We start from the raw sequence: 25,165 nt of genomic DNA, 5'->3' as shown, positions 1-25,165 counted from the left end.
TATAGCAGTCAACCAATAAGGAATCATCATCTTGATTACACACAGCTTAACTTAATTGACATAATCTAGACACAGCAGTCAGTCATTAAGGAATCTCTATCATCTTAATGGCTCGCTGGTATTACTTCTCAAACCACTCCCTCTGGCAAAATGCCAGGCGCCATCTTGACTTGTTTATGGACCCTAACAACTAATATTCACTGAAGATAAGAGATTGGGGGGGGGGGAAAGGCTGCATCTGGCTTATAGATTTGTTTTATCTGGCCTGCAGCTTTGTCTTTTTTTTTTCCAACTTTCAAGTGCAATTTATCATGAAACAAATGGATTTGAACCTAAAAAGATCTTCTGTAGAGAATTTCCATCTTAGTCCAATTTGGGTTGCTGTAACAAAATATCTTAGAATGGATAATTTATAAACAAAATAATTTTATTGCTCAAAGTTCTGGAGTCTGAGAAGTCCAAGATCAAAGCTCTTGCAGATTCAACATCTGGTGAGTGCTGCTCTCTGCCTACAGGTGGTTTGTTCTTGCTTGTCCTCTCATGGTAGAAGAGACAAACAGGCTCCCTCCAACCTCATCATAAGGGCGCCAAGTCCATTCAAGGCAGCAGAGCCCTCATGGTCTAGTCACTTCCTAAGTCACTCCCCACCACCTTAATACTATTGCACTGGGGATTAGGGGCCAACATATAAATTTTGAGGGAACACCAACATTCAGACAATAGCAACTTCCAAGTTTTTAAGTAAAAATATCTAAAATAAATTTCATATATTATGTTTAAGTTCTGTGTACTCATATCTTTTTATTAATTACTTTATTTGTGCATTATAATCCTACATAATAATGTGACTCATTGTAACATCCATACATGCACATAATATAATTAGGTCAGTTTCACTCCCCAGTGCTTCCCCTTCCCCTCCCGGGCTCCATGTCCTCTACTGTACTATATGTACACTTATATCTCAAAGTAAATTGTTTTCTACATTTTTTATTGTGATAAAAATATACATAGTTTCTTTTATTTCTTATAATTAATTCCTTGTACCCCTTTTTAAGTATGCCATTCAATGTCATTAAGTAGAGTCACAATATTATGTAGCCATCACCTATGTCCATTTCCAGAACTTTATCTTCCTCCTAAAAAGAAACCCTGTACCTGTTAAACAGTAATGCCCCTCTTCCTCCATCTGACAGTTGTTGACAACTCCATTCTACTTTTTGTCTCCAGTGCTTCAATATTTGTCTTTTTGTGAATGGCTTATTTCAATGAGCATAAGATTTTCAAGGTTCATCCATATTGCAGCATGTGTCAAAACTTCCTTCTGTTTTAAAACTAATATTCTGTTATGTGTATGTATCACATTTATTCATCCATGAATTCATTGATGGACACTTGGTTCGTTTCCACTTTGGGGCCATTGAAAATAATGCTGCTATGAACATCAGTATATACATATATGTTTGCTTTTTGGTTTTGTTTTGAGACCAAAATTTGCAAATTGATAGATTTCATATAATAATCAAGATTTCTGAGTTTATTGAAAAATTAAAAGATGAAGCACTACTGAACCCACCATCCTTAATGGCAACAAGAGCTAGAGCTGAGGAATGTCAGTCCCATCATCCCTGCTGCTCCCTGTTACTTCCCAGCACTGAAGTTTTATGTTAGTTGCCACTTAGCATCATATTTGCATTTTTATTTTTCTTATGGAAGAGAAATTTTTTCTTCTACCCAACCCATTTCAATGATGTATATCATCTCTCTGACCACTGGATACAGATTAATACCTCTACATGTAGGTCAATGGCAGTTATGATGACATGAAAATATATTTATGCTATATTAATTGACAAATGAAAAACTGAACAATCTGTATAGGACAAGGAGATAAATAGGAAGATGCTAGAAAATGTCTATTAAAAAATCACAACCTGGATGCATTGGTGCATGCCTGTAATCCCAGCTGCTTGAGAGGCTTAGGTAGGATCGTGATTTCAAAGCCAGCCTCAGCAAAAGTATGGCACTAAGCAACTCAGTGAGACCCTGTCTCTAAATAAAATACAAATTAGGGCTGGGAATGTGGCTCAGTGGCCAAGTGCCCCTGAGTTCAATCCCTAGTATCCCCAAAAAAATCACCAGAAAAAATAGTAGTATCTTGGGACTTTTTTCACTTTTTTATACCTTTTTTGTATTACATAAATTTTATTTGGCAAATATATATTACCTGGAAAAATTAATTAGATTTTAAAGTCTGTGCTACATTGTCTTTCTGCAATAAGCTTCTGATGATTTTATTTTATGAACTAGAAACTTTATGATTTTGAGTGGTTTTGTTTTCTAAATAAAAAGTCAGAAGATATGAATTAAGAAAATGTTGATTATACATATTAGGACACTGGGCCTGACCTGTGAGAATCAGAAATTGAGACTGCCATATCAGAGATTAAATTAAAATATAACAGAAAAAAAGTGACCCAGAAAAAGACAGTGTGTCAAAGGTCCATGAGGGCAAGGACTGTTTTATTTTCACCTCTCTGCACTACTACAGCCTACTGGACTGAAAATAGCAGGGAAAGATGACAATAAGATAATTGCTATATTAATTGACAAATTAATTTACTTGCTATATTAATTAACATAGCAAAAAATGTATTGATATAGCAATTGCTCTATTAATTGAAAATGTCTGTTGTTAATAAAAGAACTAGTGAAAGGAAACAATCAAGAGCATGAAAAGAGGGCCTACAGAATGGGAGAAAATCTTTGCCACCTGCATCTCAGATAGAACATTAATCTCCAAGATATGTAAAGAACTCAAAACTTACCACACACAAAAAAAAATCATCATCATCATTATCATCATCATCATCATCATCATCATTATCATCCAGTCAATAAAAGAGCAAAGAAATTGAACAGGAATTTCACGAAGAAATGTGATTGATCAACAAACATATGAAAAAATGTTCAACATCTCTAGCAATTAGAGAAATGCAAATTAACACTACACTGAGTTTCTATCTCATTCCAGTCATAATGGAATGAATACAAAAATACAAGCAACAATAAATGTTGGCAAGGATGTGGGGGAAAAGGGTACATTCATACATTGTTGATGGGACAGCAAATTGTTACAACCACTCTCAAAAGCAGTATGGAGATTCCTCAGAAAACTTGGGATGGAACCACCATTTGACCCAGCAATACCACTCGTCAGCTTACACCCAAAGGACTTAAAATCAGCATAATATATTGATGCAGCGACATCAATATTCAGAGTAGCTCAATTCACAATAGCTAAGCTGTGGAACCAACCTAGGTGCTCTTCAACAGATGAATGGATAAAGAAAATGTGGTACATACATACAATAGAATATTACTCAGCCATAAATAAGAATGAAATTATGGCATTTGCTGGTAAATGAATGGAACTGGAGGCTATGGTGCTAAGTGGAAAAAGTCAACCCCAAAAAACCAAAGGACAACTGTTCTCTCTTATGTGTGGTTGCTAACACACAACAAGACTTCCTTATGTTCACATTTGAATGCACAACCAGTTAAACTCCACATCATGTACAACCACAAGAACAGGATCCTAATTAGAATAAGTTATATTCCATGTATATATAATATGTCAAAATACACTCTACTGTCATATATATCTAAAAAGAACATAAAAATAAAATAAAACCACAAAAAAATTAGTAGAGCTAAAAAAAAAAGACAGAGAGAGAGAGAGCTAGTGAAATTGAATTCAACAAGGGGCTGCGGTTGTGACTCAGTGGTAGAGGACTTGTCTAGCCCGTGTAAGGCACTGGGTCTGATCCTCAGCACCACATTAAAAATAAATAAATGAAGGTATTGTGTCATTCTACAACTAAAAAATTTTTTTAAAAAGAAAAGAAATATAATTCAACAAAATTCCATTTTTTTCTCTCTCTTTTCTTGTTCATACCTTGGAAAAAAGGAAGGAAGGAAGGGAGGGAGAAAGGAAGGAGGGAGGGAGGGGAAGATAGAGAAAGAAAGATAGATAGATAGTGGGCGGGAGGAAGAAAGAAAGAAATCCAGGCAAGGAAGAAAAGTCCTCGGGGTTAGAAATTACAACCTTGGAGGGCTAGGGAAGTAGCTCAGTCGTAGAGCCCTTGCCTTGTATACGTGAGGCCCTGGGTCTCATTCCCAGCACTGTAAAAACAAAACAAAACAAAAACTACACAGTAGAAAAATGTAATGAATGCTTGATGGATCAGGAGGAGCTTGTAGCATGGCGGTGACAAAGGATAATGCTCATATTTGGAAACCTGGATTCTCAGCAATGATGGTGTCATGGGACCACACATAATCATTTGTGTCACTCACCTGAGTCTCATTAATTGGATTTACTGAGTCTGGGTCTAAATCTGTCTCACTCTGCTACTGGATCCCAGATAGTTTATATGCTGCCAATTTTTATTTCTTAAATTATTTGTCACATTTAATTAAAATTTAAATTTAATTTTGGTTTTCCAAAAGGTCACAGAAGAAAATTCTATGTAGTTATTAAATGTATTATTTTAAACCTAAAATTGCCAATATCAGACAGTTTTACACTTACAAAAATGGCAATTTCCTGTGGCTCAACCCAGTATATCTACACAGACCCAAAGACACATACAGTTTCAACTTTGTTTTACCTAATGGAGATCTGAACATACTCAGAAAGAACATAGTTTATGGTCATTCTGTATAAAAATAGCACACAAATAGTTTATACATCAAACAGTTTTGAAATTTTCAATGAATTCCAATAAGCTCTGAGCTTCTGTTTACTATAAAGATGCTGTTTCCAAAATATTTTAGTTCACCTAGAGTTCTTTTCAGTTCTTTTGTTCTATTTGCTTAAGCTTACCAAGATTGTGCTATTTGTCTTCATTTCATTAATGGCAGAATTACTACTCTTCCAGATGAGTAATCCTGGATCTTCACACCCCAGCACCATGGAGTCTTTTTGGCTCTAAACATAGACAGCAGAGCGGAAGAAAAGTAGGAAAGGTCTCTTTTTGTAGAATCAGGGAGAACAATTGCACCTTTACATCAAAACAAGATCTTCTTCTGAGTGTAGAAGGGACAGAGGCTCAAGGTGGTCCTGGAATCAGGAAGGACCACATGAGGGTCAGGAGCATGGTGGCAATTTTTCCATCAGATAAAGACCCTTTCTCATTCAGCCTTCCCAACATGAGGAATACCAGATAACTCTCAATGAAAAGCCAAGTCATGAACACTTCTTATTTTTATTTTATTTGACCATGGGGAGTATATCCCTGGGTGATTTTTTAATTTACCTTTTCTTCCATGTCTTCTCTTTCAGATAAAAATTCTTAGACCAGAACATTTAACCAGTGCAGTGAGAACATTTGTAACTGAAAAAATGGGAAGTGAATTTCTTCACGGAGCTGGAATTAATTTGAAAGAATCATATGAAGAATCCACTGCCAAAACTCCATTGATCTTTATTCACTCCAATGGTAAGCTCTTCCTGGAAAGTGAAGGTTATGATAACAGTATGAGTCATCAGATATGAAGAAGTAGGTTCAATGTCAGGTTACACTCTTCTTAAAATAGTTTCCTACTATTTAAACATTTTGGAAAAGGGATTGGTTTAAACTGTATCAAGATTTAATCTTTCCACCTATAGTCCCTGGGGCTCCATAGACTGAGGCAGGAGGATCTCAAGTTCAAAGCCAGCCTCAGCATCAGTGAGGAACTAAGCAACTCAGTGAGACCCTATCTCTAAATAAAATACAAAATAGGACTGGGGATGTGGCTTAGTGGTCATGTGCCCTTGAGTTTTAATCTCAGATAAAAAAAAAAGAATCTTTTTTAAAAAGTATAAAAGAACAAAGAAGAATAAAACTTCCAGTAGATGCTGATCCATAATGGGGAGCAGGGGCATGGAAGAATGGAAGAACTTTGAATTGGACAGAGGGGAGTGAGGGGAGGGGAGGGAGTATGGGAGTTGGAAAGATGGTGGAATGAGGCCCTAGGTGCATGTATGATTGCACTAATAGTGTGACTCACATCGTGTACAACCAGAGAGATGAAAAGTTGTGCTCCATTTGTGTACAAGAAATCAAAATGCATTCTGCTATCATGTATAGCTAATTAGTACAAATAAAAACAAAACTTCCTGGACACACAAACATGGAAAAAATCTACTAGTGCTAATTTTCTGTGCAGAAAATACCTTCCAAACACAGAGTATTGATCCAAAAGCTGGGATTACCCTTATGTTTATTAACTGTTTTAATTAACATTGACTTGTACAGAATATATATTGTGAAATAATCTACCAGAATTGGCCCTTTATTACTCAAAACTATATAAATCCTAAGTATTTTCTTCTAAGCAAAATACTTTATCTTCTCATCTTCATAGTCTCCCAGTGAAATGTGTCTTTAGAATTCAACATTTTCAAACTTTTCTTAGGCAAACACTAGAATGTCTCCCTCTGCAGGCTTTCTAACGGGGAGCCTGGAATGTTTCCACATAAAGCACCTAGCTTTATACCACACACTCTCGGAAACTTTGCTGTCTATTTCTTTTTTTTTTTTAATCCTAATTGGCTTCATTTTTAATTTTAAAATCAGGTAATACTTCATTCCATAAAACAGAATCAGTTTTCCTATGATCCAAGCACTCATCAAAAATAATTTGATGATTTAACATTAGATTATTTATATTTCTTACACAAAATAAGGACAAAGGAACTTCACTATTTCACCAGTTGAGAATGGCAGTTCTCTCTCCAATCCAGATTTCTCTTGGAGGACCACATGTGTCAGCTTGGTTTGATTAACTCCATGTTGTTGTCCCCCACCCCACCCCCGGAATATTGTCTCTGTTGAAAAACTGGCTTCACAAAGAAGGTGGCAGCAGGAAAATTTCAGAATCCAAATCTTAAAAATAAGTCTTGGGCAGTGGGGGGTTATTTTCTGTCTCTGGGGGGGGGGTCATCCAGTGTCTGAGGCCTGGGGACAGAGGCAAAGTCCCCAGTGGCCCATCTAGGAGATGTCACTCTCAGTAGCATCTGGTGTCCTGACCTGTGCTTGCCCAGAATGATGGTGGGTAAGGAGCAGCAGGTCACAGGGGCCCCCTGACCCTCTGTGAGACAGAGCTCTCCCTGGGCAGACCCCGGGACTGAGGGTCAGCGGCCAGGGGAGAATCAACAACTGTCCCCACCTGTGGTCCCTGAGGTCCTGGGGCAGGGATGCAGTAGGCAGCCAGTGTCACAAGACGTCCCTGTCCCCAGCCAGGCTGGGTGCCTGGCTAAGCGAGGAGAAAGACGGTGTCCCTCCTCAGGGCCTGGCCCCTGCGCCTGGTCTCACTTCCTCCCCAGCATCGCCTGGAAGGGGAGGAAGTGACACCCAAGGGAAGGCCGGGAAGTAAGGCTACCATCACATTCAAGTTCAGGGTGCAACAGCTCAGTCTGCCCCGCAACAGGCCCCATACTCCACTCCTCTTCATGAGGCACATCCCTTCTGAGAATCACACCCTGCCCTTTATAGGCACAAGGACCCAGAGACACGTCCGTGTTTAGGCCCTCGGATCCGGAAGTGCCTCAAGTGTCCATGTTTAGGCCCCTGGATCCAGAAGTTCCTCAGACATCCACATTTAGGCCCCCGGCTCTGGAAGTTCCAAAGGTGCACGTCCATGTTTAGGCACCTGGATCTGAAGTGACTCAGGTGCACATCCATGTTTAGGCTCTAGGACCAGAAGTTCCTCAGGTGTCCATGTTTAGGCCCCCGGAACTGGAAGTTCCTCAGATATCCATGTTTAGGCCCCGGATCCGGAAGTTCAAAACGTGCCTGTCCAAGTTTAGGCACCCGGATCCGGAAGTGCCTCAGGTGCACGTCCATGTTTAGGCTCTAGGACCAGAAGTTCCTCAGACATCCATGTTTAGGTCTCTGGATCCGGAAGTTCCAAAGGTGCACGTCCATGTTTAGGCACCCGGATCTGGAAGTGCCTCAGGTGCATGTCCATCTTTGGGCTCTCGGATCCGGAAGTTCCTCAGTCCTCCATGTTTAGGCCGTAGCATCCAGAAGTTCCTCAGGCACACATCCATGTTTAGGCCCCCGGATCCAGAAGTTCCAAAGGTGCACGTCCACATTTAGGCACCTGGATCCGGAGGTGCCTCAGGTACACATCCATGTTTAGGCTCTAGGACTGGAAGTTCCTCAGGTGTCCAATTTTTGGCCTCCAGATCCGGAAGTTCCTCAAGCGTCCATATTTAGGCCTGGGATCCAGAGGTTCCTCAGGTGCACTTCCATGTTTAGGCCCCTGGATCCAGAAGTTCCTTGGTGCACGTCTATGTTTAAGCCCCCAGATCTGGAAGTTCCTCGGGTCCACGTCCATTTTTAGGCCCTGAGATCCGGAAGTTTCAAAGGTGCACGTCCATGTTTAGGCACCCATATCCGGAAGTGCCCCAGGTGCATGTCTATGTTTAGGCTCTAGGATTGCTGTCTATTTCTTGAAGACTTAGGCCAAGATGGTGGCTAGAGCTTCAGCCATCACCTCATGTGCTAAACAACAGCATGGAAGACAGGAAGAGGGTCACACCTCTTCCCTTCAAGAAGATACCCAGAGTTTTACACAGTGCTTCCATTTCTGTCAAAACCTTTTCACGAAAACCTAGATGTCCATACTTAGCTGGAAGATTAGCTAAACTATAATATTTTAGCAAGGTACACAGTTATCTCAAGCAACCCAGGAGTACAGCTAACAGAAGAGGAAGGGCAAGAAGATGAAGGAGTAGATAATCAACTAGTACTGCTTTAGTAAATATTATTATACCCATATGTTAGAAAGTGGCAGAGACAAAATGTGAATTCTGGGCTCCAATTCCAAAACCTGTAGTCTTTCCACAATTGGCTACACCTTCTCTCACCACCAGTCAATAAATTCTGGATTGTGGGTTTTTGTTTTGTTTTGTTTTGTTTTGTTTTGTTTGTACTGGGGATTGATGCTGCAGTCTGGCTGGGCACAATTCAGGAGCCACTTGTCAAAAGAAACTAACTTTATTTTTAGAACTACAAACGCCAAACAAAACAGCTCCTCAGGAAAAAACCCTCTATGGTGGTTTGAGAACGGCATTCATTAGCCCAATGTCTCCCTCTACGGCATCGTGGGCAAATACCCGGTGTTCTACTCCTTTGATACCTAGTTTTGTTAAACCCTCCTCCTATGGGGCAATTCCTTTTAAAATGTCCTGTTTGTTGACAATTGTAGCATGTTCTTGGCCTGGCATATAAAGACTGTTTTACTGCAGCTGCCACAATTTGCCCTTGTTCATTAATGTCTCTGGCATCTAAAGCCTGTTTTACTGCAGCTGCCATGACTTGCTCTTGTTCATTAATGTCTCTACATAATTTAATATATGTGTTTAAATCTTCCTGTTTCCATGGTCTAATGATATCTCTGCACCAACGATTCGCTTGGTCATAAGCCAGTTGTTTTATTAATGGCATTGCTTGTTCTGTATTCCCAAAAATTCTGGTAGCTGTTTGAATAAGCCTATCTACAAATTCAGCATAAGGTTCATTAGCTCCTTGTATTACCTTACATAATTGACCTTGTAAACCTCCATGTCCTTCTAAAGTCTTCCATGCCCTAATCGCCTCTGCAGCAATTTGTGAGTATACGCCAGGATCATATGCAATTTGTTGCTGCTGATCCTCATAAGGTCCCTTTCCCAACAACATATCTAGATTTCTCTGAGGATAACCAGCTGCTGCATTTCGCCTAGCCGTCTCCTTGCAAAATTCCTCATTGGCAACCTTCCATAACAGGTATTGACCTCCATTTAGCACAGCTTTACACATTTTAGCCCAATCTGCTGGCGTCATGTTCAAGTTGTTAATGGATTCAACCAAGCTTACAGTGAAGGGTGCTTGAGGACCATAGGTTGTTACAGCCTCTTTTAGCTCCTTCACTGTTTTGAAAATTAAACCCTGGTAAATTCGCTGCCCTCCTACCTCAAATACAGGGCATGTTAATACTTGAGATACTGTCTCAGGATCCCAACTATCAACTGCAGGGGTTGGGGGCCTCCCAGCATATGGAGGTGGCCTTGTTAGTTGGACATTTACATCCTCTGGTGATAGAAAGGTGTTAGTAACAGTCTCCTCTAGAGGTGGCGCTGTTGGTTGGACCCTTACATCCTCTAGTGATAGAAAGGTGTTAGTAGCAGTCTCCTTTTGTAACTTTCCCCCTGTTGGCTTTTTCTGCTCTAAAGATTGAACTTGGGCTTATCCACTGAGCCACATCCCCAGTCTATATATATATATATATATATATATATATATATATATATATATATTCAAGCTGGCTTTGAACTTGTGATCCTTCATTGTGTTTTTAAATAGAGAATTATATGAGCTTACTGTTTTATGTACCTCTCATTGTTACACAGGAATTGACCTCACCAATATTCTCCTGAGATTTGCACAAGAATTAAAAGGAACAACGGAACACGTGACCATGATTTCCTTGAGTCATGGCCAGGCAACCAAAGCAGAAGACCTCATTGTTCAGGCACTAACTAAAAGGCATCAATGGGTCTTCCTGCAGAACTGCCACCTTGCAGGGTCATTCATGCCAAGGCTCTGCACCATTGTTGAATCGTAAGAGTTTCATATTTATTTATAAGGGATCAGATGAATTACCAAAACTAGGGAATGCATAAACAATGATAAAATAGTGTGTTGGGCTCCACAGAGGAAATTTAAGCTATCACATAGGTGGATTCTTAGTTCTTGCAGAAGAACTAAGAATATAGGTTTTGATTAGGAAAAAAAATGGTCTCTTTAGTTTTTGTTTGCATTTATCACTTTTCTCTTTTTCTCCCAGACTCTCACTCTCAATAGATAGATATGTGTGCCATATACACAATATATATGCCAATGTATAGATTAGCAACATAGTTTTTAAAATAGTATATGATTCCAAGCAGCACAATATAAGGCCTGATATCCACACTTATGATGGTCTGTATTTAGTATAGTTCAGCCTTCATTTTTGCAGTGAATTGACTGCTATACTTTGAAAATTTTGCAATGTGTGGAATTAGTAAGGTTTTAACCAATTATATTGTACAATGTTTTTCCTCCAAGCTTACTTTTTTGTTTTACTTTGTATGAACAACATTGTAGAGTAAATGTGTGAAAATAAGGGTCTCTTCATGCTGTTATTTTTATGCTTTGTGCATATGCAAGGAAACTATAAAACCAACTGCTGGAATTAAATTTCCAAATCACTTTCCTTATATCATTCATGCTGTTCTCAGATTGTTATTCTGTTAGCACTTTTTTCCCCCTTGTGCCAGGGATTGGACTCAGGTGCACTTAAACCTGAGCCACATCCCCAGCCCTATTTTTTTTTTTGTATTTTATTTAGAGACAGAGTCTCACTAAGTGCTGAGACTGGCTTTGAACTCACGATCCTTCACCTCAGCCTTCCCAGCTGCTGGGATTACAGGTGTGTGCCACCACACCCAGCCTTTTAGCACTTTAAAAACTATTGAAAAGTATTTATTTTTCTCATTTACTCTGTCACTTCAGAGCCAGAAGACAAACAGTACTTATACAATATCAGTAGATACATATTTTAGAAGATAACACAATAATTTCTACCATGTTTTTCATTTATCATTCATTTAAAAAGCATTTATAGGGCATCTGCTATTTGCCAACTATCATTCCAAGTGCTGGAGATATAGCATAGACCAGACAAACACTGTAGCATCATTTGCATTATCATTAAGGTAGAGAGGGACAATTCAATAGCAGAGAAAGATGTTTTATTAAAAAGAGAGAGAGAGAGGTGCTGGGGTTGTGGCTCAGTAGTAGAGCACTTGCCTAGCATGTGTGATGCACTGGGTTCAATTCTCAGCACTGCATACAAATAAATAAATTAAATATATATATATATATATATATATATATATATATATATATATATAGAGAGAGAGAGAGAGAGAGAGAGAGAGGAAGATACATTTTAAAAAGAAAGAGAGGGCTGGGGATGTGGCTCAAGCGGTAGCGCGCTCGTCTGGCATGCGTGCGGCCCAGGTTCGATCCTCAGCACCACATACCAACAAAGATGTTGTGTCTGCCAATAACTAACTAAATAAATAAATATTAAAAAAAAGAAAGAGATATTATAGAAATGTTCCTTGGAACAGAACTTCAAAGTCTTAATAAGAGTAATTCCTGATACATAACATTTTCAATATAATCAGTGTATGACTGATAGAAATTTATTCTTATAAATCAAGCCTTTAAATATTTAAGACTACCACTATAGGAACTACAGATTGAAGGGAAAATGTTAAGAAATATTTCTTAAATTTAGGAACAAAAGAAATAAGTTCATGATCTATTGCCAGGATGAAAACATATCAAGCTAGAAACAATATATACAGTGTAATTTTTTATTTGAAAACGAGAATGGGTCAGAAGGAGGAAAAAAGAGAAAAATGTACTTAAACCCACCTAGTGGGAATACACGTAATTTTTATCCTTTTATTTCAATTTGCATTCAGTGATTTTTTTATTTTTTGCTTTTATTGTTTTTGGGGTTTTTTTCTAAATTTTTAAAAATAATTTCAGATTTGCTGAAAAGTTATAGGAACAATACAAACCCACCCTTCCCTCTTCATCTCTATTTTCCAATTTTTTACATTTATCCTCTCTTTCTTTTATATACATATATATGGAGTTTTTTCCAAATCATTTGAAAGCAAATTTCCACTTGACCCCAAAAAACTTCACTGTACATTAATTGATTATCTGGTCAACAGAACTTAGTCAGTTAGAACTTGTCCCAATATCTTTTATTGCAAAAAAAAAAAGAAAAAACTAAAGTCAGGCACAGTGGTATGTGTCTATTTCCAGCTATTTTGCTGAGGCAGGAGGATCACAAGTTTGAGATCAGCCTTGGCAATTTGGCGAGACCCTGTCTTAAAATTAAAAAGAAGGTCTGGGGTCTAGCTCAGTGATAGAGCACACCTGGCTTCAATCCCCAGTGCTGCAAAAATAAAAATAAATAAACTCCTTTAAAATGAAAGGGAAAAAATTCTGATTCAGGTTTCTATGTTTGCTTTTTAACTCCACAGTTCCTCTCAAACATATTTAGTCAAGGCTGAGATGTCCATACATAGCTGGAAGATTAGCTAAACAGCTCAGTTGTAGAGTTGCAGAGCACGCACTTAGCAAAGCCCTAGGTTCAGTCCCCACATTGGATATGCAAAATATTTTTTATCTATAAGGGAAAATGCTTCTTTCTCCCCTATTCATTCATTCATCTATTATATCAGTATGAATTCATTGATTCCCATTTTATTCAATGAATAAATAAATAAATAATAATTAATAAATAAATAAATTCAATCTGTTACTATCATTTGATTTATTTTGATGTCCAGTTCTCCTAGATTTAACAAATGCAATTTGTTCTTAATTTGTAATTTCTTACAAGTTTTTTTTACAATATAAAATGAGTATATATAGATTTTTGTATTTACAAGAGGGAAAGCTACTTTTTTGTGGGGGGGTGGTACTGGGGATTGAACCCAGGGGCACTTGACCACTGAGCCACATCCCCAGCTGTGTTTTTTTATTTTATTTTATTTTATTTTAGTTAAAGACAGGGTCTCACTGAGTTGCTTATCGCCTCACTTTTGCTGAGGCTGGCGTTGAACTTGCGATCCTCCTGCCTCAGCCTCCCAAACCGCTGAGATTACAGGCATGCACCCTACACTTGGCTGGAAAGCTACTTCTTAAAAATGGGAATTGATGGGTCTTGTACAACAAGAAAGTTCGTATGATAATATAATAACATCTTTGGCACTAAAATGATTCCTAAGGTTACTTCAAACGTTAAAATGTTATGACTCTAAGAATATGTTTAAATTTTTCACATTAAAATATTTATACATTTTTTTTTTTTACTTTGCAGACTTAATAGAAGAAATGTGACATTAGACCCTGAATTTAGGCTCTGGCTAAGTTCAAAGACAGACAGTTCTTTCCCAGCCCCCATCCTTCAAAAGAGTATCAAGGTAAAAACAAAATATAACCTATTTTAATATTGCTTGAATGTAAGTCATCATGCTTTCATTACTCTGAGTTAAGAAGAAGAGTACTGAGAATGCTGAGTGTCTGCTTTGTGCTTTGCCTTGTGCTAAGGACAGGAGGGGAGCTAAAGTAGAAGATGAGATCTCTGCTTTCAAATAATTCACAATTTAGATTTTTTTTCAAACAAAGATGTTAGGCTTCCAATTATTATAATTTAAAATGTACAATTTTTGATTTTTACTTGTCCTTTGTAAGTTGCTTAGCACCTCGCTTTTGCTGAGGCTGGCTTTGAACTCTTGATCCTTTTTCGAATTTCTATTCCACTTATGGAATTTTCATTTCTTTTCTGGAAAGTTCTAGCAGAAAGCAGACTGAGGCTATTTACCAAAAAACTCTAAAAGGATATTGGAAACTTCTATTCATATCCCCCCCCCAATATTGAGGTTGAGTAAATACTAAGACATAGTCAATTCTGTTAACCAAGGTTCCAGGTGACCAAAAGAGGAGAACAAGACCTAATAGCAGAGAAACTGACCAATGGCATAAGCAGAGTGCTATGCTAGACACATGTCTGCACACACTTCTGACTTTAACAGAATTGGGGTGGGATGGAGGACATGAGGGGCATGAGGTACTTCCTCATAAAGACCCAACTAGTATGAGAAAAAATTAGATTCACTCTTGAAATTAGAAGTTTCTCCCTGTCACACTCTTCCCCAGCTCTTTCCCATCTCCTGTGTACTCTTACCCAGAGCCGCTTCCCAATACTCTTGCCCCCAGAGCAGGCTTCAGAATATGGATTGGAGAAATCCAACATCTCCCATTTGACTTAGGATATTCCATTTGTCTCCCAGGGTCTGGCAGATTATGACCTTAAACTACCTTTATCCTTTGACCAGGAGTTGGGGGTGTTGGCAGGGACAGTAGAGGTAGCAGGTGCAGGGAATTAAAGGATACCAGAGAGGAACAGAGAGCTTCTGGAGGTCTTTTATTTTAATTAGGACTGTTGCTCTGATTCTACTGTAAGATCCCAATAGTTTTAATTACTGCATATGTAAAATTGTATGGGATTTTGTCATATGCCATTATCCATACAGACAGATATGGCAACTTTCTTAATACATAAATAAGAGTACCTACAAATAATTAAGGAAAACACTAATAGCTCATAAAAATGATCAAAAGATATAGGAGGTCAGTAACCATGAAAAAAGTAAAACAAGTTCAGCCTCTACACATCATAGAAACACAGATCAAAATGACAAGATACCAATGAGACAGCCCATCAAATTAACAAAAATTAAGGATAGTTATGATATCGTTAGTGCTATTAAGGGCACTAAATAACCATTCTCATACAATGCTGACAATGTAGGATCAAAAAGAGATTAAGCCATTAAACTAGAGGGAATTTTTATATATTGAAAAGACATATAATTTGATGAAGTGATCTACTTCTAGTAAAGGGTCAAATATATTATGGTGCATTTATGTGATAAAATAAAATGCTGTCACAGAAATCAAATTCCCCCTACCATCACACTCCCTTCATCCCCTTCCCCTCTCCCTTTCTCCTCTTTCACTTTCCCTTCACTTATAATTCTTAAGGGGTGGGCAGAAACCTGCTTTAGAGACATGAGAAGGAGTTTCTCAAAAGATTCAGTCACGGCAGTCATCAAACAACACTCTGAATATTTTCTCATTTCTACACATTCAGGATTTTTCTGAGCAAAGATCACTGGCAACCTGCATTCAAGGATGCTTGAAAGGCAAATATGCCTGGGAAGATAAAGAATATCTCATCCACTGTGCACTTCCCACACTTCCAGATCCATTTGCTCATATTCTAAGGGTAATAGATGTAAAGAAGCCTGTCTTCTCTCTCTCTCCTGAAGCCATTGCCTTGTATTGTAAGGATAATGAAACCCAAAGCCATTTGCTTACACTCCAGGCTATAAAAACCTAGAAACCTGTCTCTTCCCCAGAAAGTATTTGTTTACATTCCAAAGCAAAAGTCTATCTATCACCCCTGAAGGGGAAGAGATGCTACAATACCAGCCATTCTAGAAGAACTTCAAGTTACAAAGTTCCAGATTCTCTCCCATAGTACAAACCCCACTCTACACACACGATATATTTGCATGTGGCCCTCAGTACATAACCTGTGGGATACCGGCAGGGAAATGATATGAGCCATTCTGTGAGTAAATAATCAATTTGATCCTTAATTCAGAAGTTTCATGTCCACACACACATGTGTGTATATATATACACACACATGTGTGTACATGTATGTATATATATACATATATGCTTATACACTCAGTTTTATATGACGTATACATATCCACGCAATTATTGTACATGTTACGTATAATAAACATAATGCATTTTTTATTTGCTGATGAATATGGAAAATAGTTCCATTCATAGCTTGGGGGTGTGTGTGTGTGTGTGTATAAACTGTGTAAGTCAGGTAACACTTCAGACCTTTCAGTTTCAGATTTAAAAAACAGACTCTCAAAAACACCTCTAATTGATTCCCTCTCCGCCTCACCCAGTCTCTCATCATTTCAGTCATTCTGGTTAAAAAAATCAACCAAATGGTTCTAAATGTAATCAAAACAATTTAGTAACACCAAATCTGTTGCTCTCATTTTTCATATGTGTACTGAAGAACACTTTGGGCAGTTAATCCTGTGATTTGACACCCGCTGCGTCTGCAGCTATCGCCCCTAGCTGCCATCCATGTGTAGGTTTGCACTGCAGGAACCCTTCATTGTCAAACATTCTAAAATGCTGTTCCCCAAACCCTATGCTTAAGCAAACAGAAGTGTTTTTAATAACAATGCTGTACTCCTCATTTTAAAATGTGAACTGAAACAATATAGAAACTCTGGAATAAGCCTATTACAGAAATTTTCAAATGGCAAAAGAATAAACAATATTTTTTATTTGCCAGTGAATGTTGAAAAGAGTTACATACTTAGCTCTCATACCAGTGCTATACAAAAAGAATCTACTCTCTGCCCAGTGCCTGCTTCTCTATTCACATGGCATTTTCATTCCCATCTGCTTTAAAGATTGCCATGGAACCTACCCAGGGATTGAAAAGCAATTTGCTTCAGATGTTTGGTGGAAGTGGAGAGGTGACAGAAGAGATATTTGAAAACCCCAACTGTGGACAATGGTGGAAAAAACTATTATTCAGCCTATGTTTTTTCAATGCTGTGATCAATGAAAGAAAAAATTATGGTACATGGGGCTGGAATATTGCTTATAAATTTATTTCTTCAGACTTGGAGGTAAGTGAGGTCTCTTCAGAACCAACAATAACAAATGAATAACAATAAGATACAAGCTGAGAGCCTACTGTGTGTCTCCATATGTACTCAGTGTCCCACACAGTGGTAAGAAACAAACCCTGTAACTAGGCAAAAAAGGCTAATGTTTAAAAGCAGATTCTGAAGCCAGCATTTCTGGAATCAAATTATAGCCCCACCCCTTACAGCCATACAAGTATTTAATCTGTTGGGCAGGGTAATTAACCCTTCTGGGTCTTAGATTCCTTGGTGAAATAAAGCAGAGCAGGAGGGGAATAAATGTCCTACCCACTGTACAGGGCCACTAGAAGATGCAAACTAGTTAACAGAAGGAAGCACAGAGAACTGTGCCTGACCCACATAAAGTCACCCTAAAAATGTTTGTCAGTATTTCTTATTCAAATAAAGTAAAAGAGAGATTGTTACAATGACTCATTTGGGGAAGGGAGCTTAGCTTAATACCCTCTATAGAACCTCCTATGTGCTTTATTGCAGTGTGTTTACTTTATCATTAAAGTAGACAGGTAGTAGCCCCTGTTTAAATGTTTCCCAAGTTAATTTTCTCACAACTATGCTTTCAGCACAGACCATTGCACCCTTGACTACACATTCATTTATACATTAGAGCAGATTTTAAAACTTTTCTGGGAAAATCTGGATCACTTTCTCTGTGTCTTCATCAGGCTTTTCTGGGTTTTGTGTTTTGTTGTCGTTAATGTTTTATTATATTTTGTTTTGTTTTGAGCCCAGCATATTGCTGCAGGCTCAACTGCCAAAGTAGATGTTTCTGTGCCTAATCAGGAATATAATATAAAAGAGCTACACTTCGGAGATCTGTCAAGGAATATGAACTCACACACATTTCTGTCCAGACATATTCAAAGCTTAGGCAAGACAAACAATACATTGGGAAATTCTTGTGCCATATATTAGACACTTTGGTACATAAATAATTGATATATTCTTTTTATTTGAAAAAAGGAAATGAATTCAAGGAAAAGAAAGGTAATCTTTAGTAGAAACAATATGTGTTTCTTTTTATTATTGTTATCTTCAGTGCTAGAAATTGAACTCAAAACCTTGTATATGCTAGGCAAGCACTCTACCACTAAGCATACCCCCAAGCCATTATGTCTTTAATTAAACAAAGAAAATAAATAACACCTTGATCAAACCATCAAAATTAAGAGGGAGGAAGTTAAACAATAAAATAAAATAAGTCATAGCATAAAACAACATGAAAGGAATTTTATCAGTCATTTTATTAAATGAACTACATTCCCTCATTAAAAGACAAGAATATTGGTTACTAGACCCAATGTATGCTATGTATAATAAATATACTTAATAAACAAACCTTGAAACTACCAAAGAAAGAAACAGAAATTTTAAAAAGCAGGAATGGTGATATGAATGAGTCAAAGTGGACTTTAAGCTGAAAAGCACCAAAGAGAATGAGCTGGGGGTGTAGCTCAGTGGTAGAGAACTTGCCCAGCATGTGTGAGCTTCTGGGTTCCAGCCCCAGCACCACCAAGGGGAGAATAAAGACAGCACCAAATAGGTGAAAGAAAGAAAGAATTTTTAAAGAATATTTAACAGTCATAAAATTGTTAAGAGTGCTTTCTCTTAATATAAGGAGCACTTTATGGAGTAATTAAACCTCACAATCATTTAAAGAATATAGTATTAGCCTTATTTTATAGTTGAAATATAGAATTATGAAGCACATAATTTAAACATAGATGGTCTGAAAGTTTGTGTTCTCAGGCTGGGGTTGTGGTTCAGTGGTAGAGCACTTGTCTAGCATGTGTGAGGCACATGGTTCGATTCTCAGAACCACATACAAAAAAATGAATAAAATAAAGGTTATTAACAACTAAAAAATTTTTTTAAAAAAGTTTGGGTTCTTGATCATTATGTTATGTCATCCATCAGACAATAGAATAATATTTTATCAATGAAAAGGAAAATCACAAAATACTTCGAATACAATGAGAGACAACTCCATATTTAAAAAGGACATGACAGTAAAAAGGCTATACTTGTGAAAAAATAGGGCCTTAAATGTCTTCATTGTTAAAAAAAGAAATATGTTGAATTAATACTCATCTTAAGAAGTAGATAATACTAAGGAAATAAAGAATAAAACCAATATTAATGAAGTATACTAAAATAGTAGAAGGAAAAAATTCAAATTTTAATTTTTGATCCAATGAAATTTTAAAATTTAAATGAAGTCATTGATTTCCTAAAAAATATGAATGATCCAATTTGGAAATTTTCAATCAACCAATTGCCATTGAAGACATTCAGAAGACACCTCAAGGAGACACCTCACAGCTTAGTTCACTCTGAACTGTAACCGATGGCATTAATGCTATTTAATCAAAATACACTCTACTGTCATGTATATCTAAAAAAATTAAAAATAAAAAAATGCAGTAAGATGAATAAATAAAATAAAGTATTACAGACCTTAGAAAAAGATGGCAATCTCCCAATTCCTTTTATGAAACCCACAGAAAGGTAATAGTATATATAAGAACTATAGACTAATTTTATTTAGGACTTGAAATGTAAAAATTCTCTATAAAGTATTCATAATTTTCAATTATGAATCAAAAGAATAATGTACTATGATAAGTTGAGATTAGTCTAGGAATGTAAGAATGACTCGATATCTGGAGATCTATAATCCTAATTTATATGACAAACAGATATAAAAAGGTTACTGTGAATTTTGGAGCCATTTCTAATAAAGGAACTATTCAAATATGACAAAGACTATCAAAACAACAGTGAATATTATTCTAAATAGTGAAACACAAAAAATTGTTTCAAATAAAATCTAGAATCAGGCAAGGATGCACATTATTACCTTTATCATTCAATGTTATCTTACAAGTTCTAGGACATGCATTGAGATGAGAAAAGAAAATTAGAAACCCAGAATCATAAAAGTAGGAATATTTGATTATAAAAACTTTCATATGAAAAATGGTGAGCAAGTAGTCAATAGACAAATAACACTTAGGATAATAGTTGCAATGCAGATTACTGACAAAGGCTTACTATCTATAATATAAAAGAACTCTTACATATTAGCAAGAAAAAGACAAACATTCTAAAGGAAAAATAGGCAATGTACAGAAAATTTTAAAGACCAACTGACATAAGAGAAGAAGCTCAAGAAATCCAGCATCAGGTAAAATACAAAATAAACTAACAGAAATTTTCTACCTAACAGACTGGCAAAAAAAAAAATTAATTAGTTGTCCTTCAATGTCATCAGGATGAATTGGTTCCAGGAATTCCCTCAAACGCTAAAATCTGAGGATGTTTATTGTTTCTTATACTATAAAATAATGTAATATTTGCACAAAACCTACAAACATGCATATTCCCCCCCCCCTCTTTCTCTCTTTGGTGCCAGGGATTGACCTCAGGGATATTTAACCACTGAGCCACATCCCCAGCCCATATATATATATTTTTTTTTCTTCTTTTCTTAACTTAGATACAAGGTCTCCCTAAGTTGCTGAGGCTGGCTTTGAACTTGCAATTCTCCTGCCTCAGCCTCCCCAGCCACTGGGATTACAGGTGTACACCATTACACGTGGCCTTTCATATATTTTAAATCATCTCCAGATTGCTTATAAGACCTAATACAATGTAAGCTCTACATAAATCATTGTTATAGTGTGCTGTTTAGGGAATAATGCAAGAAAAAGTCTGTACTTGTTCAGTACAGATGCTTTTGGTTTTTCGGAGTTTGGTTCCATTTTGTGGAATATTTTCAATCTGTGCTTGGTTAAATCCATGGATGCAGAATCTACAAATTACAGAGAACTAACTGTTGACAAGCCATCTCCCATTAGTGGCAGGAATGAAAGAACAGTGGCAAAGAATTCTTTCACGAAGCAGAAATAATGAATTGTTCCAGCTACTGAACAATGATAGCCAACATATGTTTTCCAACTGCAGAACAGTGTTACACTAAACTAGTATTTGTGGGAGCAAGGAGACAGGAAAACAGAAAGATGGGGAGTCAAAAGAGAAAAGGTAGAAAGGAAGAGAAGGGAAGATAGGAAGGGAAAGAATGAGAGAAGGAACCAATCCCATTTATATTCATCCACTATGTGCATTCTACTAGTTACACTAGAATATCTTTGTAAAGACACCCAAGAAATTGTTACCAATGTTGGCCAAGGGAGGAGAGCTCAGAGCTAGAGAACAGGGTAAGGGCAAACTTTCTTTCCCTTGTTTACCCTTCAGTACCTTTTGAATTCAAAACCACAGGCTTGTTTTGTCTGTTCAAAGAAGTAATAATAATTAAATGTAATGGTTCAACTGTCAACAACAAAAAAAGAGCTAGTGGATAAATGTATATCCAAATCTCCAAATATGCTTATTTCTCTTGCTATTTCCATATTTTTTTATTTGAACTTTTTTTTTTGGTACTGGGAATTTAACCCAGGGGTGCTCAACCATTGAGACACATCTCCAGCCCCTTTTATATTTTATTTTGATACAGGGTCTCGCTAATTTGCTGAGGCTAGCTTTGAACTCGTGATCCTCTTGCTCAGTCTCCCCAGCTGCACAGAATTGGGACGCTGAGCCCGGCTCAATACACATTTTAAAAAGAAAATACATGTAGCTGCTAAGAGTTGTTGGTTTTATGTTAAAATGTCGGTTAAGCTAAAAACACACACTGAAATAATAAAGCCTAGTGGATTTTCTCAAGTTTTCTATAAAGGTCTTGGCAAATGTCCTGAGTAAAGAGTCTGAAATTCCGTGGCCATCTGTGCGCTACTTGATCGGGGAAGTGATTTCTGGCAGCCGGGTTACTGATATCTGGGACAAGCGATGCTTAAAGACACTCCTCTACAAATTTTGCAATCCTGAAGTGCAGAAAGATGACTTCAGTTTCTCTAGTGATGCGGTAAGGAAATTTATCTTATAATTTTGCCCAATCATTAACTAACCATTGTTGCATTTTAATGTTCATTTTAATGGCTTTTATTTAATTTTAAATACAGTCTTACAAAAGCAATTTACCCATTACTCTATTAAACATAACATTACAAAGGAAAATGATGGAAAAGAAACAGTCCATGAAATCTGAGAACCTAGAGTTATAGCATACAAATCTGGCAGGAGACACCACCACGCACCTTGGACTGAGCCTAAAGAGAGAGTAAAGACCACATCAACCCTACTACATGTGTGCCTTTTGATCCAAACCATAACTATTATTTTCACATTCCTTTCACAGGTTTTACTAAAGTAGAACTATTTGTTTAAGCTCTATTGCATTCATTATCCATGAGTATAGTTAATTGAGCAATGAATGGTTAGAATCACCCTAGTCTTTTAACACTTTTTCCCTTTTTCTCTCTTTTGCCAAAAGAAGGTTAGATGTATGTAATATATACTTTACAATACGGTAGCCCCAGATGTTGCTTTTGACAGAGTGTTTAGAATATACTATATACAAATAAGAAGAATGTTCTGTATAAAATTTCATGGAGAAATATTGCCTTCATACATTAGTGAAAGTAGGTGTCTCACTCGGGCAAAAACTAACCAAATGCTTAAATTTTCAGATGTGTCAATACATACCAGAATCTGCAAGCATAAAAGACTGCATACACATTATCGAGTCTTTACCTGAAGATGATTCACCCGAGATCTTAGGAATACACCCTGAGGCCCAAAGGAGCATCAGGGAGATCCAGGGCCAGAAGTTCATCGAAAATCTCATTGCCCTGCAACCAAAAACTACCACTGACAAACTCACGATCAAGTAAGAAAGCACTAGGAAAAAGTTTAGTCAACAGTTATTAAATATTTATTTGGAGATATACAGTATAGAACTTATAGGAAAGTATAAGTTACATGGTAGAGAAACTAAATTCTTCACACACATTACTCACAAGCATGCAGAAGTTTGTTAAATGAGTGACCGAATTGTACCTGGTAAGTAGTATCTTAAAAATAAATTTCTTTAAATGTGAAATTTGCATATTTAATTCTGTAGACTAGAAAGGGATAATCATCATAAGTAACAAGACAATGTTCTCAAGAACTAGCCCTGCATTTAGAGGCCTGTGTGTATTATAGCTCTATTCGTTCTGTATCTGAGGTCATATGGCTTCAATATCTTTATCGATAAATGTGGATAATAATATCTGTCTACCCATTGAGGCTGTTTTGAGGTTCAAATGGAATAACACATTTAACCCAAATACCCAGGCCTCCTCAGCCTATGGCTATAAAATAAGGTGAGGGTTATTAATGCCAGCACTACAGGGCTCAAGCCCCAGTGGTTTGATTGTCAAATGGATGATCCTTGCTCTTCCTTCCCGATCAAAGTGCCCCAGATGTCACAGACGTCTCCTGTGACACTCACTCATAGCTGCTCAGGAAATAGGTCACATGCACACTCCTTCTTCCTCTCTGCCTTCCTAACTAGATCCAGCTTCAATCCCACCTGCAGCCCTTGATTTATGGATTTAAGGAAGCCAATGAACTCCTTCTGTCTTAGGTTCTTCATCTTTGCATCAGATCATAACAGTGCCCACCACACCAGGGCTGTTCTGAGAATCCAGGGAGTTTCATATGCAGTTAGGTTAAGCTTAGAAATCCAGTCTCTCAATTGATAAATCTAACATATTTTAACAATCACTTTTAAAAGGTCTTTGAATAACATTTGACCCCATTATAGACTTAATCAAACATTTTTAAACATATTCATATGAAGTTGATGGACTTCTGTTGCCTTCTACCAGAACTTAAGTTTTTCAATATTTTTTTATAAATCTAATAAATAAATATCGTGAACCTTTTCTTAATTTTTTAGATTTTTTTGTATGTGGATGGACAGCATACCTTTATTTTATTTGTTTATTTTTATGTGGTGCTAAGGATTAAACCAGTGCCTCACAAGTATTAAGCTAGCACTCTACCACTCAACCATAGCCCCAGCCCAAATATGGAAAATCTTCAATTCTTATTCTTCTATCTCAATCTAGTTGGATTTCACCTTAAATTGTAATTTTTTGTTTGTTGTTTTTTAGATATATATGACAGTAAGGTGTATTTTGACATATTTTACATTCATGAAATATAACCCATTCCAAATAGGATCTCATTTTTGTGGTTGTATGGTATGGAGTTACACTGGTTGTGTATTCATATATGAGCAAAGAAAAGTTATGTCTGATTCATTCTACTGTCTTTCCTATTCCCATCCCATCTCCCTTCCCTTCATTCCCCTTTGTCTAATCCAATGAACTTCTATTCTTTCCCTTCCTACCCTCCCTTGTTGTGGGTTAGCATCCACATATCATAACATTCAGCTTTGGGGTTTTTTTTGTTTTTTGTTTTTTGGTTTTTTTTTTTTTGGATTGGCTTATTTCACTGAGCATGATATTCTCTAGTTCCATCCATATTCAAGCAAATGCTATAACTTCTTTCTTCTTTATGGTTGAGTAATATTCCATTGTGTGTATACAATTTCTTTATCTATTCATCTGTTGCAGGGTACCTGGGTCAGTTTCATAGCGTGGCTATTGCGAATTGACCTGCTATAAACATTGATGTGGCTACATCACTGTAGTATGCTGATATTAAGTCCTTTGGGTATAAACCAAGAAATGGGATAACTGGGTCAAAAGGTGGTTCCATTCCAAGTTTTATTAGTAATCTCCATACTGCTTTCCAGAGTGG

At 37.1% G+C, this 25,165-nt stretch overlaps 1 protein-coding gene across 1 annotated transcript in view; it reads left to right on the top strand.

Annotated features, from left to right (window-relative positions):
- The window catches only part of Dnah14 (dynein axonemal heavy chain 14), a 356,406-nt gene that overhangs the window by 310,277 nt on the left and 20,964 nt on the right, over positions 1-25,165 (top strand). The window contains exons 73-78 of the mRNA XM_077802938.1: positions 5,348-5,504; positions 10,448-10,658; positions 13,993-14,095; positions 17,195-17,416; positions 22,179-22,376; positions 23,041-23,240. Of these exons, the coding sequence (XP_077659064.1) occupies positions 5,348-5,504; positions 10,448-10,658; positions 13,993-14,095; positions 17,195-17,416; positions 22,179-22,376; positions 23,041-23,240 (1,091 nt within the window). The remainder of the gene's footprint in view (positions 1-5,347; positions 5,505-10,447; positions 10,659-13,992; positions 14,096-17,194; positions 17,417-22,178; positions 22,377-23,040; positions 23,241-25,165) is intronic.

This window comes from Urocitellus parryii, chromosome 9, assembly GCF_045843805.1.
Source record: "Urocitellus parryii isolate mUroPar1 chromosome 9, mUroPar1.hap1, whole genome shotgun sequence".
In the NCBI taxonomy this organism is placed as follows: Eukaryota; Metazoa; Chordata; class Mammalia; order Rodentia; family Sciuridae; genus Urocitellus; species Urocitellus parryii.
Note: the sequence above shows the minus strand (reverse complement) of the source record. Positions and strands in the feature narration are given on the sequence as shown.